Raw genomic sequence first — 19,280 nt, forward strand, 5'->3', positions numbered from 1 at the left:
ACTCAATGCCTTTTGTCTCCCTGATTGCTGCCATTGCAGTTTCGTGGACCAATCAGCATTCATTGTCATTTCCATAGATGCAGGACTATAACTAGTGGGAAATATTCAGTTTTCACACATTATTGCTTCTTGGCCTCATCAAATGAGCTTAAATGTATGGTAATTAAATAAAGCAGCCTCGTTATGCCTGTTACGTATAATTTGGATAGTATTGGGTGATAATAATTCAAAAATGCATTTTACATATTATTAAATTGTGTGTACTTAAATTGTTACTGTGAAGTATAGTTCAGATGCTTCAAAGACAACGGGATTTCTTCATCCACATTCATTTGAGAGAGAATGTCATGTCAGTGCATGTCAGCCTGTGCACAATTAGACAGACATGATGAGAGAAATCCTCTTCTGTCATATGGACATTGGTAACTCATGACTTGCGATTTCGGTGCCCATAGGCGATGATTCCTTCACAATTTTAAGACAGCTCGTGATATCCCTAACATACTCATTCAGTTATTCCATGACATGGTAACCGGTCATATCTGTCAGTCTCATCAGATTATACTTTATGAGAGACAACTCTGGCATATCTGCTCCTGAAAAGCCTGTCTCCAGTCTTTAAATATCGATCCCCGGGGGCTTAGCAGAGGTGCCTCTCATGAGTACAGAAAAGAAGAGAGAAAAACAGATCATTAGTGATTTTAATTAGGTGATCTGTCAAGCTGCGATTGCCAGATGTAAGTGTATGCATTTGGGTCGATCGCAATCCCTCTCACGATCCCTTCTTGTCACCTTGGGCCTCTGAAAAGTAGGATGGCTCTTGCTTAGAGTAAAACAAGCAGTAGGGGAGAAAAGAAATATGTCACTGTGCATGTGTGTGGCAGGTTTCTTCCTAAGAAGCAGGTGGGGGGTTCGGTTTCATATCGAGGTTTAGGAAAAATGAGTTTTGTTTGAAATTTTCCAAAAAATATCAACGTTCTGCTGCTAAAGCTAGAAATGTGACACCGTGAACATTTTCTAAATGAAATTGACAGAGGACAAACAAAATTATGTGTACATGAGATTTCTGAGTACTGCTCTTTGGACTGTTAAAGAACAAACAAGAATTAAAGCATTTGAGTTTGAGAGACTTCGGCTCCTTTTGTTGTTATAATGATGCAGAAATGTTCTTAAATGTTTTTCCCTCAACACAACAAAATGCAGAAGACGCAGTTATACAGACTCAGACAAATCTTTTTTTCACTTCAGCGTTAAACATCATTACATATTTATAACCCGGCGCCAGATGACAGAAACAAAGAGGGAGAGAGATATGAACCGTGCAGCGGCACCGCAACTCGTCTGGTGTCTTTGTGAGATATCTGATTGCAATGTTTAAACCTGCCTTTCATCTAATGTTGCTACAGAAAACTCAATTATACAACAGCTGCAAATGGACTTTTGATTTAACAATTCATAATTTAATTGGCATATTAGACGTGCCCCTAACATCCAGCCCTAGTTATCATGGAGTAGTGTTAAAGGGAGTGCAATATTGCGCTCATGTAGATTGCAAAAAAATCATTTAGTAATGCTTAACTGAGTTTTCATGTGTTTTTCAAGTCAATTCTGACATACTTAAATCGTGAGGGGATTATCAGAATAAAGACGAAAATCAATTAACTTTAAGAACAAATATAACAATTAGGTTGTCTCTTTATTTCCCCACAGATCCCAGTGAGGGCTTTCACTGCCAGGATGAGTGTCGGATCCTAGGCCACTCTGACCGCTGCTGGATGCCTCGCGTTACAGTCCCAGCACGCGCCAAGTCACCCGAGCACGCTCGCAACGTCATCGCTTTGTCTATCGAGGCCACCACGGTGGACGTGCCACACTATGAGGATGGCACAACAAAGAGGACTTTTGCCACCTTTGGCAAGGATGGGTCTGAAGATGTGGAACGAGGAGACATAAAGGGAAAGCGGACTCAGGAGTCTCAGGTGTGTAGCCCCAAGGCCAATGGAGGGGCTGTTCGTGAAGCTGGCAATGGGCGGGAGGCGGCCAGTCCCATCACTTCCCCTGTGCACCTGAAGAGCCCAATGTGCAAGCCGTCATCTGCCTACAACACGCTTAAATGCCGTGACGCAGAGCGAATCGCCAACCACAGCCTGCTGCGGCAGCCGGAGGGGAAGGACAGTGAGCCGGCTGTAAGGGAGATCAACACGCTTCTCCACGACGGCCGAGACAAGGAATCCCCCAGCAGCAAGCGCCTGAAGGACATTGTGCTTTAGCAAGCTTCTCTGTGACACACACCAACATGTATACACACATCCAGTGTAAACTCACATATATATACCCCGCAATAGCTGTGTATACACAGAAGAAAATCTGGCTGTGGCAGTAGAGAGACACACCCATTTGCAGTATACAAAATTGAAAAACCAGCCTGGGCTGAAGATAAACTGACGTATGCTGCAGCTAGTTGTGTGCTCAGGCCCAGGTAGTGGATGTGGCTTCGTTGTAGTCGCAGTACTTTTTCCTTGTTTGCTTTTTGTTCAGATTTCTTTCTATCAGCCTGCGATGAGTGGACAGGCAGGTTACTGCCGACTGCATGGACACGGCCAGTGGAGCTCTCCAGCCCTCGACCCAAAGCAGGACTTTACATGTTTGGACACCTGAGGTGCCAGTTCATACGTACAGTTATGCCTTTTGAACTACTTTTGTATCACGAACTGATATTTGCCTTCTTTGGTTTTGCAGTCTGTTTTAGCTGCCAAAATCGCTCTTTGTTCCTTTGTATAGAGTTCTGTCACTGTAATAAACAAAAACAAATACACACAGGATTCATCCAAAAATATCATCAATTTACTCCTTCAGAAGTTTGCAGTGCATTCAGGAGAAGGAAGGTGAGGCCTCCCGGTCTCATGTCTTCCTGTCCCTGACAAATAAGAGAAACTTTCTCTGCATGTCCCTGAGGACATCCTCGTGTCATCAGACTGTGAGGTCCTTACAGTATTTATATTTTATCACGGATGGAGCTGATTGAACTCTCGTTGTCTGCCAAGCCGCTCTGACTGCAGGAGGTGGGGACAGACAGATACTTGTGATCAAATTGCGTTGTATGAAACAAAAAAAAGACTTTCTGCTTTTGAAATCTCCTGTGCCCAACCTTGATTGTAGCCAGTGGAGCACAAATTAGAACTTTGTGCTTTGGTCTTGTACTTTTTTTGACTTTTGACTATGGGGCTAGGATAGAAGGGATCGTCACTCATGTCTTGCTATGTGAAACTCTGTATAGGGTTTACTATTATCATTTTTAATAACCTGTTGTTATGTGACAATCCCTTTAATGTTTTGTTTCAAGAGAAAAAAAATGAATAAACATTGGTGTTCAACTGAAGCTACAGTAGCGTTTGTTACACAAACACAAAAATAAAAAAAAACATATATGCCAAAATATATTTTATAAATAATTTAAAATGTATAATGAGAATATTTAATGCTGTGTAGTTATTTTATCAGTAAGTTATACTTGAAATTAACTTGCTTTTCGTTCATTTGTCTTTTGCTTTTATATTGAACCGGATTTGTTTTGGGGTTTTTTTTTTTGTTGTTTATGTTCAAAACTTGGATTTTTTTTTTTGTTTACTGTGTGATCCCTGGCAACTGTTGACTTGCAGTCTACCTTGTTGTAAAGAGTTTCTTATTGGTCAGTTCTTGTGCCATCCAGTTTCTGTGTGGGCTACCAGAAAATGTAAAAAGACAAAAAAAATTACATAAAACAACAACGACAAAAAAAAAAGCGATTTCAGCACCAACATTAGTGTGTCAGTTCAATGAGCTTAGAGTGAGATAGCAAAAGAAACCAAAAAAGATGCAAACACAACCTTAATGATTGCAGGATGTTGCTTCATCTCAGTATCAAAGGAGGAAGAACAGCTTCCAGTGTTCTCCAGGCTGCAACGAGGTTCCACCTATTTTATCTGTGTAATAGGTTGGCTTTCCTATATGGCCCAATCACGTGGGGAAAAAAAGACTTTTCCAACTTCAGATGAGGGCATTGTGATGTGCAGATTAGCTTTACTCAGCACTGCTGTCACCCTGTACCATCTGTGTTCTCCTGATCTCAAAGCTAAGGTTGAGACCACAGTGGCATAAGCAGGGCTCTCCCTTACTATGAGCACCACACAACAGACTGGGTGGAATCATGCGAGAGGGAACTAAGGTCTTGGAAGAACCGTGTTGCACATCAGCAATGTGGTTTTATGTTGCTTTGCAGTAAACTATGTACAATGTGGAAAAATATGAATGAAAATGGACAAATTGCATACAACAAACTAGATCTCTGTAGCTGAATGTTTTGCTGGTCTCACCCATGGCTTCTGGCAACATGAAAATCGGAATAATCACTGAATGTATACAGCAGCTTATAATTAAACTATTAAATGTTCTCTGCTTTGTTTTCTTGTTTTTACTCGACACCGGTGAAATTTCGGGTTGAACTGAAATTTGAATCCACTGCTTCTTAACAACCATTGTGTCTTTGTGTACTGAAAGAAGTTCTCAGCTGAACTTTATCCATCACAGTGCTATAAGTATAGTACTGTGCAAAAGGATTGAGCCACTTCCCCTTTTTTATTTTGCTGAGCTTTCTCATTACTTCTTTAGGTCGTCTTTGGGAATAGTTTTTTCTTTTGTTTCCTTCTGTGTCAAGATTACACCATACCGCTTCAATAATGTTGAGGTCTAGGCTCTGAGGCCAGGCCGTGACTGATAGTGTTCCATTGTGTGTTTTTCTATCCAGGTATAAATTCACTGCACTGGCAGCAGTGTGTTCAGTATCATTGTCATGCTGAAAAATGAAGCCACTGTCAATCAGAAACTTTCCAGGTGGTATTGCATGGTGGATCCAAATTTGACAGTACTTCTTTATGTTCAGAATTCCATCAATTTTGACAAGATCCCCAATACCATGACAGAGCTTCCACTGTACGTGTACCGCGCCCTGTTCTCCTGTTTCCCTTTCTTAAGAACGGCTTCTTGACAGCCGCGCTTCCACTGAGACCATTTCCGAGACCATCTGGCCCTTCTCGACTGAAGAGCCAGATGCATTTCTCAGGGCCTGTGTCACTCTCTCAGATACTGCTGTAGATACTTTTTAGCCCTGCTACTTCTTCTTTTGTCATCCACTTGCCCTGTTTCCCCAGTTGGTTTAAGGACACACTGGACATGCCAAGTTTTCAGCTAATAGCTTTTTGTAAAACTGTGATATTTTTGGCATTTTTCATAGATTCAGCTGAAGAAATGAGAAGAAATTCTGTTTTTGCAGTAGTTTTTGATAGAAACAAATGACCTAAAGAATCTATTTAAAATAGGTTCTTTGCTAGTTAGTCTGAAATGTGTGGACATACCACTGGTCGTCTTTTCTATTTAGGTTTCTTTTTTATGCTTGAATGATTCATATGTCAAACTGGTCAGTGTCCACAGAAAAACAAAATTCTTTTGGAAAGCCTGGAAAACTATTGCCCAAGATGACTTAAAAATTTCAAAGGAAGTCTGTGTCCTTGGAATCAAAATACAAACAAATGAGTGGTGGCGCAACACTTTTCTCACATTCAGACTGAAACAAAAAACGGAGACATGTGAAGATATTTCTCAGCCAGGAATTGTTGTAATTTCAGTTCATCCTTGACGCTGATGTTCAACATGCAGCAATATATCAGTAATAAGTAAGCCGGTGTAGGAGGTGAGTGGAGAATGCAACAGGCTCTTTATTATGAGACAATTCAGTCTTTCCACAATACATTAACATTTTGTATTACAAAGTGAATTTCAGCACGCTGTTCTTGAAAACAGCACGATAACACATCAGCACATGTCCTTTCTGCTTGATATGTGATATCTGTTTGATATTAAGAGTTTTTGCTGAGGCTGGCTTAAAGCCTTCATTAATATTCCATGCATTCACTGTTGTTCTTTCCCATTATTTCCAAAGCAGACCTTTGGGAATCTTTCAGAAAGTGAGGCTAGTGTGTGTGTGTGTGTGTGTGTGTGTGTGTGTGTGTGTGCTAGTGTCTCTTTCAGACAGAGCGCCTTCATCCGCAACAGTGGGTCAAACATGCCACTTTTAGGAGATTTAACACTGTAAATGTCTCTCAAAAAAACTACAACGTAGACACTGATCAGGAGCACGAAGGCTGTCATCGAGACTCACATTCCACTGGTGGGTAATGTGCTTTCACAGCCAACAGTATGATGTCACTGAAACACTAGATCCCACTTGAAACATTGATTTATTAGTCGACTTTGAGTGGAAGGTTGTAAAAGCTATGAAATAAGTTGAAAAGCAAGACAAAGCTGGATTCTTTCTCAGCAAGTCTGAAACACTTTATATGAAATTTTCACTCAATAAAGGCTCCACTCTTCACCTCCCTCGCAGACAGCAGGTCTTTCTCACGAGTAAGGCGGTATGGATTGATAAAGGGAAGCAGAGATTAGATACAGAGCAGGACACTTTTTGCCACTGTAGCGACTGAACGAAGCAAACAAGCAAGAGGAAACACACATGCCACACAGCTGCCCTCTATGATAAGAAAAGAGGTTGGCTTCATTTCTATAATTAATTTGCCATTCCCTCTATACCCCCTGGTGGAGCCAACATGAAAGCTGGTCTGAAAGCACACTTGCTAACACATCCATTAGTCTATAAGGAGGATCTTGTTTCTTCCAGCTAAAGTCTCTCCTCATGGGCAAAACCACTATTCTAGCCCTGCCTCACTCATATGAATTACTCATGCCCTTTCAGCAGTGTTTAGACCCTTGGGTCCCCATAACAAACTTGCCTGAACCAAAGGTACAGTCCTGCCTCCAACTGAAGGGCAAAGTATGCATTTTAAAATCCATATTAGAGAACCCAGTCTCATTAGCATTAACCTGAAAAACAGACTCGGTGCCACAATACTGCAGTAATCCATTTTTATTTTCTAACAAATACATGTAGCGCGTTTGTCTCCTGCATCAATCCATTATCCCACTCAGTCAAACCTTATTTGCAATGCAGGAAATTCCCAAACTAGTGTTTTTCCATGCATATTTAATTACTCTTGATTCATGGTGGTCATGGAGAATATTCTCCATTAGGGTAAGATTTATATAAAAGGTTACTAGGACACACATCCTATTAACATCCTATTAATGTTTCAATTATCATTTAGCAAAATGGTGAGAGGGGGAATCTGAGATCAATTAAAATGATTTATTTTGAACACAGGCATCCGTTGAAAAAGAGCAGAAGGAGTGCCTGCAGCCTCACATTCCTTCAATACAAAATAGTTTGTCGCCGGTTCTTTTGAGTGAGACACACCCCTGACCAACCCCCATTCAGGCTCACTGATAGCTCACGCTCTAGTGACCTCATTTTATCAAAAGGGCTCGCAGCTGCTCTTGCCTCATTACGACCATCTATTCCATTCACTAACCTCTGGTGGAGGTTCACCATTGAAGTAGGTGACAGCCGACAACATGTTTGAGGTAACGTGCTAAATCTCATATTGAAACCTGTTGCAATCTTTAAACACCAGAAAATTGATGAAAAAAATATATATATAGAAAGAAAACATTAATCAAATGTGATGTTTAATGCCTTAAAATGTAAACACTGGTGCCATTTGTTTGTTAGTTCAGTAACTTCATCCACAAATATTGTGTCTGCATATTAGAAAATCCACTCATTTTTGTCCACTGCAGTGTGCCAAGAGATTTCTAAATCAGGCATGTAACTAAAATTCACATCACAAGGTTAACATCTTTTCTCTAATGTTTCTACCACTGAAAAGCAGGTGAGCTGGTTAAGACTTTTTAGTCACAAGATAGAAAAAAAGCTTTTTCACCTTAATTTATGTAAAACTATTAATGGATAATAAGGAAAGTGCTACTTTTTTTATTAGTATTTAGGCATTTTCTCAATTGGGTATTTTTATATCCTCTCTAGGCCATTTGCCAAACAGATGATGGTTTGTTTCCCAGGTCCACACCTGAGCAAATTCATATCAGCACAGAGCCGAGTTCATCTAGCCTCATATGTGTCATCACACCAAGTCTGCACAACTTCCAACCTAGGCCTGGATGTAGATAAGAGGTCCTTGATGGATTCTGGCTTGCACTGCACTGTGGATCTAAAGTTCAGCCTTTGCCACCGTTAAGGATTGCTGCAGTCACAGTCATTTGAAAGTGGCAAGCTCCAAGAATGGGATATCAGCTCAGAGGCTATAGTGTGAGGCCAGAAAGTTTTTAGAAATTATAAGTAGTCTCAGAGACGTAATTTTCTAGTCAGAAGGTACTGCTATCTGCACAAAAAGAACAACCTCTTGCTATAGCTTCATATTGTATAGGAGAGGTTAGCCTTTGTCGTAATGAGAAGCCGGCTGGTCATGGTATCAATAAGAAGACTGATTACCCTCTCCATCTCCCCACCACAACCACATCTAACAGGGTTGGCCAGTGGCCATTTCCTTTTGTGGTAGTCACAACAAAACTCTGATCACCACTGAAATGAGCGGCTCAAACAATAGTCTACAGTCAGAGAGCGCTACTGAGCCCTCACTGACATGGGAAGCAGTGTCTGCCACATTCCCCCAGCAAGCTTTAATTGGAAGTGATGCTAGACAGATCATATCATAACCATTAGTGATGGCCTGATAAGACTGACCAAGGAGCTGCTCTATAAAGCTTCTTTGTCCCAAAAAAAAGGGTCCAATGAGCCCCTGGACCCGACAGCATGCCATCTCCAGCAGCAATCACAGCCTGACCTTAGTCACCTCTCTCAGCCCTTAATGCCCAGGATGTCGGCTCTAGGGCTGTGGAACTGGGGCAGTTGACCTCCCCCTCTCTAGAGGGTAAAATCCCTGATAGCAGGGACTAGAAATTAAAGACTGTGGCCTTTGAAAGCCTCTATTATTGTCAGAGGGAGCACAGCAATGAATCTCGCCAGCCTCTCCATGGACATGCATTATCAGAGGGGTGATTGTTTGACCTAAACTCTCTGCTTGGCAATGATTTATTTTACCCTGGCACAGGTACATTCTCTGACCTCTCTGTCCTCTTGGAGTGACAGAAAATGTCAGGTTTTTTGAATATTGGCTCATAAGCGGTATAAACACCGTACGCATTTTAAAAGAAGAACTGAGAATCCATTTCTTTAGTCCATCTCAATCTGTTTTTTGTCTCTGTGGAATGATGCTTTTTACAGGAATATACTGGGAACTAAAAAGACTGGATCAATTGTTCCGGTGCTGTAATTCAGAAAGATGGATTGCAGTCCAGCGTGAGACCAAAATGTGCTGTGAAAAGCTAAAACCAAAGGAGCATGTCACTTCAAATGTCAGCTCCCCTGGTTAAAACTATTCTCTTGTCTGCTTGCTTGCAGACAAGAGATTAGTTTTCAAATATATGCAATATCTTCAAAAACCTCTGCAGGAGTGAAAAGGTCTTTGTTATTTTACGTGCTGTGTTTGTGTTTCTTGTGATCTTTTGACAACAAACTACACAAAATATAAAATGAGTGTTTTCAGCACTTTCTTTTTATCTTGTTGTGACTCATATTGCAATGCTGTTCGAATTGTTTTATTGATAATTTACTAAATAGCTGATGGCATATTGATTTTATACTTTTTTTTCCCTGAGCAAATGCGCAACACAGCATATTAGACAAACAATGCATGGTTTTATCACTGGGGGAAACAGTGCATCCATTGTGTGCACATAAATCTTTGCGTCGGGCATGCCTGAAAAACTCTGTATTCTTTATCAGTCACCAAGCTAAAGGGGAATGACTATGAGAACGCACATTAGGTTTTGCAGTATACCCAACACTTTGAGTTGGAGCTCTTCTGACACCTTTGGGTTGGTTACAAAATGCAAACTAAAGTGTCAGGTGATGAGAAAGAGAGCTGAAAAGATCTTGAACATTCATTCAGTGTCATTTCTCTGTGTTTGTCCTTCTGCCTTTTCTTTTGTGTCGGTACAAGGAAAGAATTATTTTCTGAAAACCAGCCCAGTGGGAATTTCTTGACCATTTAGCTGACAGTTATTTCTTGAGCACAAGGCAAGAACGAACAGCTCCGCTTTTTCGAAGCGGAGCTGTTCGTTCATTTCTGTCTTTGACACTGTGAGTTTTTAATTGTGATTTACTCATTAGAGAGATTTCTTTTTATCAGCCAGGAGATAAACATGTTGTATATGCACATGTTGTGTACTAGACCCGTGCATCTTTGGGGATTAAATAAAGCTCTTAAAATTGGCCATTATCAAAATACATCAGTGCCCCAAGTTGAATAACTTTGGTCAAAGAAGTTTAATTTTGGAAGGTCTAGAAATTAACATAACATATATTTCAAGGCCTCCTCGGCGGTAAAATGAAAATCACTCTAAATGAATGGACACTGCATGGAATGCACTCTTATTTCTTTCATAACAAAACACTGGAGCTGCTTAATGGGGAATAAAATCTTTCAAGGATAAAGACAAATATTATATTTTATAATGCAGAACCTTTATTGTTTGTTGCTGTTGTTTCCTCTACTATAACCTTGTTTATCTCTTTTGTGAGCTACTATTCCTTTTGTACCAATTATATGCTTTTGAGAATTATAACATTTTTTGAATGGACGGATAGAAATGAAATTTCTCAGAATCAATCTGTACTTATTAACAATGTAACAAAACCTTTTCAAACCTCAGTACCATTGGCTGAAATGCAGTCTCAAACCATGTCGCTATTGTGCTTTACAGATGGGTGTAAGCACTCACTGTTGGACTACTCTCCTGACCTTCTCTGTACATATTGATGACGATTTGAACCAAAAATCTGGATACATCACTCTGTCAGACCTCGTGCCACATATTTTCAGTCCAGTTTATTTGTAATTTGCTGCTGTTGATAGCTTATTTAAAAGCAGCTACTTACTCTTTTCTCCTCCACTTGTCCAGTTTCCTCACATTTTTAAGGACACGCAGTACACCATGATGAGAAATGCCAATAAAGCGACATATTAAACAGCACTAAAGATAAATGCCTGGTAGCTGAAATTTAAGAACCACTGTTTTGCATTATATACCACCTGAATAATTCTGCTTTAACACACATTGTGACTTTTTTTTTCTTTCTGAGTTCCACTAAAGGATGAAAATATATCAAGTCTTATACACGAGTGACTCATTCTTTTTATTGCAAATATAGAATGTTGGACTTCTGGCTGATAATGCCGATAATGGTCTTTCTCACAACAACTAAAAGATTAAAGGAAATTATTAACAAATAAAAAACATGCACATGAATTACTATTACTATGCAAATGTTATGCATACAACATATATGCATAACATTTGCACAGGGCTTCTGCAAATAAATGCCATTAGGTAGTCAAAAAATGGCTGAATGGATCTCACCATTTTGAAGAGAAGAATGAGAGATTACTCCGAGAGCTGAAATTGGAACGGTGTGTAGAGTGCATGCTACTTATTGTTCTCTGTTTTACTTAAATCTCTCAACAAAAGTAAATGGATAGCTCACAGCTTCAACGACAGACACGTGCAGCTTCCAGGCAGCTGCTGGAAGAAACTGGACCTTTTTTTTTTTTGCCTATTGTACATTTGTCTGATGCAGAATTGTCCTCAACATTAAAGAAGAAGAAGAATATAGGCTGGAATGAAATATTAAACTTGAAAAAGTGTGCTCTGATCTGGCCATTGTGGCTGTATCATCACAAATACATCTTCACAGATTTCTTGTGGGTGGTTTATGTAATTTGCTACTCGACACCAAGATAGTCAGCACAGCAGAGTGTATATCTCATGCTGTGATTGTATTGTATTGGTACAATTCTCTGGTAGCGCATACAATAACTGGAGCTTTATCAACACCTGTGATCCCTCTTTGGGTTTAATATTCTTGTAAGACTCGTTCATGTCCAGTATTATACTTGTTATATATTTGTTGTCAAACACCATGCTTAATAGCAGCATCATTTAAGTGTATGAGCTTCAGTTTTCACAGTTCAGTGTTCATTACACACTTTCCATTTTGGAAAATGCTATTCAACCTCATCTCACCAATGCAGCTCAATGCAATGCTTTTAGAAGTCACAGAAAACCCCAGGGAGTATGTGTCTTTGTTTAATGTGACCCCATGAAGAATAAGTAGCCTGTGTGAGTTTTTACCCCCAAAATGCTTCAATAATAGAAGGCCTGGGTGATAACACTGCAGGAGTGTGAGGGCAGTAAAGGCTTCCAGGGATTCAGTTTGACAAAGTGTGAGTATTAGAAATTCCACTCCTTAATATCTGGATCCTTTAGCCTCTCTCTCTAACTCACTTGGGAACTTGTTCTCAGACTCAACAGGATGGATTCTAATAAACCTGGACCCCAATTTCCAACGCAAACTAGCATTTTCATGGAACAATGTGCCACCATTATAAGAACTTCTAGTCTAAGAACTCCTTAAGGGATTAAGGGAAGTCTATATCACAGCTTAAGTGGTGCAGTTCATCAAGACCTTTGATCAGCAAAGTATATAAGAGAGCAGTGGAAGTGGGAATTAGGATATAGCTAATGTTTATTGAAACACAACCAAAGGTTAGGCCATTGTTCTTATACAAGGGTCTACATTCACTAACACAGACATTTTGAAGGAAATGGCCTATTGAATGTTTTTCAGTGCATTTAGAGACAGTAACTGTGGCAGGATTATAAGAAAGTCTTGCTCTTTCTGTCTCCTGACAACAAGTAAACCACCTTGTAGAGCAGCAATCAATCAAAATGCTCTCACAGAAACAAATGAATAATGAAATCTGCTGCATCACAAATGGCAATCACTATTGTTTTACCTGCATAACAATGACTGGCTGAACAAATAAATTAAACAAGAGATAAAAGGTCAAACATAATTTAAGGCAATGCTTTCTTTTATTATTCTCACACATTATTCCTCTCAACCAGCTTTAATAGGACACTTTATTTCTTACACAGTGGATATTGGTAAGCAATGGAATGACAGGGCTCCTGCTGTTGCATAACGTTGCCATAGAAATATGATTGTTGTCATGATTATAAATCAGAGACCAGTGTCTTTGTGCTGCAGTGATTTACATCAATACTGGGATAACAAAAAATCAGCTTTTTCCTATTTACAAAGAGCATGGTGGAAATAATAATTTAATTCAAACAAGCAGGTAATTGGCTATATTACAAACGCAATTTAACACAAGACAATTCAATGCTTTAGATCTTATTTATCTTTTTGTTTACCACTCTGGTCTTGCAAAATGGAAAAACAGGGTTCTTAAGAAAAATACTCGGGACTGGTTTAAAAAATACCTATCGGTAAAAAAAATGTATTAAAAAAAAGAATGAAGATTACAGACATTTTTAAATCTAACATTAAAATTTGCTTTGTGAGCAAATAAATGATATGAAAGTGGTTGACCAGGGTTGAAAATGCTATGTAAGAAAAACCAAAGTCATTATATTTTATAAAATCACATAAAATATATAAATGTAAAATCACATCTTGGTCCTGTTCCAGCAAAATAAAGTAAAGACTTTCCTCGGAAACAAAGAATGTTACTGGGTTTATGCAGGCATTCATTAAAACTGGTATTTGGCATGATTAATGATACTTGCAATTTGCAAGGAAAAGTGCAGGCTCTGTTGAGGTCTGAACAGAGAAATGTGTCTGCAGTGGGTAAAGGGGTGGGTGGTCCTTGCTCCTCTCTGTGAAACCCCACTTTCTCTGTGATGTTGTGCTGTGCTGCAATTCCTCTTAGGGATCAACGCTCTGCAACACAACGACTTGATTTCTTTCGACAAGTAGTCTCTTAATTTTTTTCTCTTTTTTTGGTGGGCCTGATCATTATTTCCTCATTTTGCATTCGTTTCATCAGAGATAATTTATCTCTGCCTGCTTTAATGAAGTGATAATTCCATGATAATTAACGTAATCCTGCACCAAAGCAAATTTGCCTAATGACTGTTGTTTTGATAGTCAGAGTTGCTGCATGGGAGAATGTCCACACTGGGATGAATCAAGGCTCTGTGCCAGGCAGAGGAAACGGGAGAAAGCCGAGCTGGCAGCCAAAGGACGGAGAAAAGTACAAGAGAATTTTACTTTATGACCTTAACTTAGCTGTGGGCTAAAGGACCCCAGCCCGTTTTATTCAGGAGTACAAACAATATGGTGCTAATAGGTGTGATCATTGAAAGAAAGCCTATTTAGAAAGTCCTCTTATACCTGACTAAAAATATAATGATGTGAGAATGATGGGCCAAGTGAGGAAAGGCTTGAGCTGAGGTATTGTCTCTGACATTTCATTTGATCAGGGGTACCAACTTTGACATTTCCTGTGTTTGATATTTGTTAGACCCACATCCCAGAAAATTTAACCTTTTCAAATCTTGGAATAAATGGCTTAAATACTCCTTCTCCAGTCTAAACACACACACACACACACACACACACACACACACACACACACACACACACACACACACACACACACACACACACACACACATGAATTATGTTAATTAAGCTCACAATGTAGTTAGTAGCAGTGCATTATGCTTGGGTTTCTTTTTAAAATATATTTTGACATAAATACATCGCTGAGAGACAGCTAGGACACATACAACAAACAGAGGTTCACCCACATGGCCATACTCTGTCTCTAAATATACCTTGAATATATGTGGCTCTTGAACCCAGCTCTTCACAGCACTTTACATAAGTGAACAAGAATGGAGTTTGAGTGCATAACGCATACACATTTACACTTGTTAGGGATCCAGAATTGTAAATTCAAAACTGCAATTCATGGACATTACATGGTGTATATTGATTTGATTTGATTTAATCTATGTAATTACACACACTAAAATGTTTGGACACTGCCAAATTAACTAAAAAATAATTGAAAAACTGGAATATTATCATTATTATTACCATCAACAACTGCAAAGCAAAGGCATGAAGACTGGCCTGGATTAATAGCTTTAAAGGGAACGCAGAGTTGGAACATCCAGTTGGCTAGATCTATCCACTGGCTCACCCTAAATGTGGGGAAGACTGGCAGCCAACAAATCACCACCGTGTTTGTGTGTTTTACATGATTAAGCATATGGAAGGAGCATTAAATCAGCCTTACCTCACTTGACAAACTGGCATCTGCAAGACCCACTTCCTATCTCCATGCACATACTGACAGGGAGTGTTTCCATTAAAAAATTAATTAATTATCTGACATAAAAACATGACAATTACCACCGAGAGCAATAAATTAAACTTCTTTTAGCCAGTCTCAAGATTTAGAGTGCTGTGTTGACCAGCAGCTTTTATTGCTAAGTAATGATAGACTTGGTAGTTAGCATTAGCAAATGGATATAGCTTTTACCATTAAACAAACCACATAAATTACTTTATAATTGGTTTAAATTTAATCATATTGTATGCATTCACTTGTGCTGCAAATACTGAGATAAGTTTGAAAACTTATATCAATTACTCTTTGTGATTTGGATCCCAAAGTGGCAATTTGCTTCTCTTTGTTTAAAGGAGAGCATTAAAACGTTAAAGAAGCTAACTCCTGGGAGTCTGCTGGAAAGCTAATTGGGGTTAAATATAAAATATGTAGGAAAAAAACAGAACCAGGTACACTGTAATACTAACAGATATTCCTTTTGAATTTTCTTGACTGCTGAAATGCTTATATTGCGTGTACACAGGTAGCTAATATTCATATGTTGAATAGCGCTGTCCAGCCACTGCTAACGTGTAAACATCCTGTTTTTCCAAAATTACTTTTAGAGAAACTGTACAACTCTTATTTTGCTAAAATCGTAATGATGATGGAAAAGTAAGAAAACATAAACAGTATATGAACTGTATTTTCGTCGAGTTAAGATTCAAACTCTGCACAGCTGGGCTTCAACACAGCTCTATATTTGAACAAGGAGACCAGTGCAATTGCTTCTCTTACCAAAAATAAGAAATAAAATGCTGAATGCAATGTTAACTCAGAAAGGCTAGAGAGTGAAAAAAAATGAATAAAATAATTAATACTGCAATCAATAATATACTCTTTAACAAATATAATTAGCTTTTTTTTTTTCAAGATAATTTCACAAAACATTACTGCGGAGTAGCAAAGTGCTGTTACTGATGCAAATGGTGTGTGAAAAGAACTACGAGGAAACTATAATTGAGAACTGATCTGGCACAGAAAGAAAACCTATTACTGCAGTTCATCTCATTTACTGAGGAAGCATAATGGAAGGTCTTCCAGACTCCAAAGTCCAGCTGTGGGTAGCTGTTCTGTAGACAATGTTGCAGAAACAGGGTGGTCGCTCATTAAAAACCTCCCATTTGCTGAAAGAACAATGAAAATAGGCCCAAAAGGCATCTGCAGTGCTGAGGACCTGCACACCCTTTCACAGCAGTGTCAGTGTTTGTGTGCGGGTATATCAATTAGGGAGGCTTGTTGGGTTCCTCTCTTCAAAGCACCTAAATAATTTAACCATCAGGGGTGAGATCCTATAAACCAGTTTGACACCAGGTCTACACTGGCAGTTTTTATAGAGCTCCAAACTATTTAGAAAAGCTAAAGAGAATAAAGGTTAAGAAAGTTTGACACTACATGATGCAGCCTTCCACATTTGAAAGCTTGGAAGCAGTGTCGACCATATAACTACAAGTATCTGCTACTCACTGCTAAGGTGGAAGAAGCACAAATAGGCTCTACTGATGCTTTAACTGCTTCCATCAAACTAGATTAGGAAGGTGAGCTGGAAGACGGACCCCTGATGGTTAATTGAAGTTTTATTAATGCTACTGAAATTCAACTGGAAAAGCAGCCAATATGACCGCAGGGCTGGCAGGGAGCCTTCCACATTGCAGTGTTTTAAACCAATTACAGGTATTTTCCAATGTCTTTATCCTTATACATTTGGCAAAGAAACCTATTTTATTTGACCTTGGATGTCCCTCTGTGGTTGTCTGCTGTGAGGATACTGAGTAGCTCCCTGGTGAGAATTCTATGTATTCTATAATTAATAATTCATCAGATCATTGCTAACAGATAGCAGTCTACTGAGAGACTGACACATTAGTAGGTTGGGACAGTCTCTTCACTCTGCCTCAATGAGGTGTTTATAGTTGATTATGTAACAATACTATGTATATTCAGACTTTTTCTATTCTACTGCTGTCAGAATGATTCACAACTGAGATAAAAGACGATCCTCTCTTTTCAGATTAACTTTTTAATAATATTCGAATGCTTTTCACATAACAAATTTTATTCATCAGTAGATTTGAAGAATACATTGGTAATTTTGAGACTTCCTTAACTGATTAGTCAAAGGGACCTTTTACCCAAAACCAAAGGATTCCATTTTCTGAGTTCTACATTTGCATTTTCAAATTCTGATCTGTTGAATTCAAAACAGTTAGGACATAAAACTTATATCAAGAAAACAAGGAAACAACTACTGTGTTTTATAAGTGTCATTTGTATAAATCTAATCAGCTATGTGATTGGCCATGCAAAAGTCTTAAGCTACATCTCATTCTTTACATTTTGCAGGAAAATTGGTGGAAAGATGAACTGAAACATGAAACAGCACAGAGGACAAAGTTTATACAGTACAGTTTTTATTAGTGAGCTCAAAAGTCACTAGTTCCTCAATATACAGCCTTAACCTGAACCTGAAAATCCTTAGGTAAGCTTTCTTTGAATTTTTTAAGTAGTCTTTAGAAATAATAATAATAATGGGGAGGCCGATGTATGACTGAGTATTCCACTGTATGCTTTTCTATCCAGGTATGCTTTTACTGCACTGGTAGCAGGTATAGTATCCCATTTTAAGTATTGGTTGACACTTTTCTTTTCTTAAGCATATGACTTTTAGATAAACCTAACATTTTTTTTTGTCCTACTGCTTCTAGGGATGGGTACCCGGTTCTGACATAAACGGTAGTAACCAGACCGAAAAGCAGCGCACATTTCTGTGCTTTATTTCGGTGCTTTTTTCCCCTGAGCTGTGATACACTTCTAGCCAATCATTTTACGTTTCCGAGGATAGTAGGCGGGTCCAGGTACGTACGTTCTTTTAGAGCAGAGCTACAGATTAAAAATGTCCAAGGCGAAGCGGTCAAAGTCTGGCTGTACTTCACAGCAAAATATGCAAACTCAGCAGCAACAAGTGCTTTAAGCTGATACTGTGATACTGTCAAAGGAGGTAACACCTCGAATCTGATGAAACACCTGGCGACGCATAGCGGGGGTTTTAAGCCGAGAAATGCGCCGTATTTGATAGCTTGCTGCAAGACCGAGCACATCTACTGCGGGTGTGGTGCCTGTTATCGGACCCGGAGTTAGCAACATCCCCCAAAACCCTGAAGAGGAGAGTCCTGGCCCCTAGCCCTGCCAGTGTAGCAGAAATGATGAGGATGATGATGCAGCAGCAGCCGTTCTTCTCTGCGTGAGTAGCTTCATGTTGTTCGAGTGTAATTTACGTTGAGTAGGCTACCCACGTGATTACATTAATGCATGTAAGGTGAACTAGCAAACATCATCATAGCTACATGCGGCTGTCTTCTTGTTTGATGGCAGATACTCCCTTCACCCTGGACAAAAGGGCTAAAATGACCAAAGAAAAAGTGGAAAACAGTTAAACATGAGAGGTTTTTGGACAAAGTTTGTGTTTTTTCCATTGATTAAGCACTGCTTCCAGCCAAGAGTGATACCATATATGCCCCATAGCTGCAGAAAAGGCTAACATTGTTATCTTTTTACAAAAACTAGCTGAACATGAGAGGTTTTTGGACAAGTTTGTGTTCTCTATTCTTTAAGCACCGGTTCAAACACCGTTTTAGCACCAGCACTGTTTCAAAAGTACCGGTTTGGTACTGGTATCGGATAAAACTTAAACGATACCCATCCCTAAATGCTTCTTTGTCCTGCATTTGTCTAGTTTTCTGTATTTGTTTGTTAAACACACACTGATCACAATGCCAAGTTGCTTGATACCTCTTTAGCAATAACTTTGTTGCTGCAACAAAATACTATCTTATGCCTGAGAAACTATATTTTCTCTGGCATCGTTCATAGATTGAGCAAAATGAATGGGAACAAATCCTGTGTTTTTGTCACAGACTGCTAGTAACAAAGTGCCTGAAGATACAATTTTAAATTATTTGCTAAGTTGTCAGTTATGTAATGACACAACACAGGTTCATCTCTGAGTTGGGT

General features: G+C 39.1%; 1 protein-coding gene across 6 annotated transcripts in view; it reads left to right on the forward strand.

Annotated features, from left to right (window-relative positions):
- The window catches only part of pcdh19 (protocadherin 19), a 52,461-nt gene extending 49,018 nt beyond the window's left edge, over positions 1-3,443 (forward strand). For all 6 annotated transcript variants that reach the window (XM_026146153.1, XM_026146116.1, XM_026146126.1 and 3 more), the window contains exon 5: positions 1,711-3,443. In XM_026146153.1, coding sequence (XP_026001938.1) covers positions 1,711-2,270 — 560 coding nt within the window. In that variant the 3' untranslated portion in view covers positions 2,271-3,443. The remainder of the gene's footprint in view (positions 1-1,710) is intronic.
- The last annotated feature ends 15,837 nt before the right edge of the window (positions 3,444-19,280 follow it).

The sequence above is a fragment of the Astatotilapia calliptera genome, chromosome 2 (genome assembly GCF_900246225.1).
Source record: "Astatotilapia calliptera chromosome 2, fAstCal1.2, whole genome shotgun sequence".
Lineage (NCBI taxonomy): Eukaryota > Metazoa > Chordata > Actinopteri > Cichliformes > Cichlidae > Astatotilapia > Astatotilapia calliptera.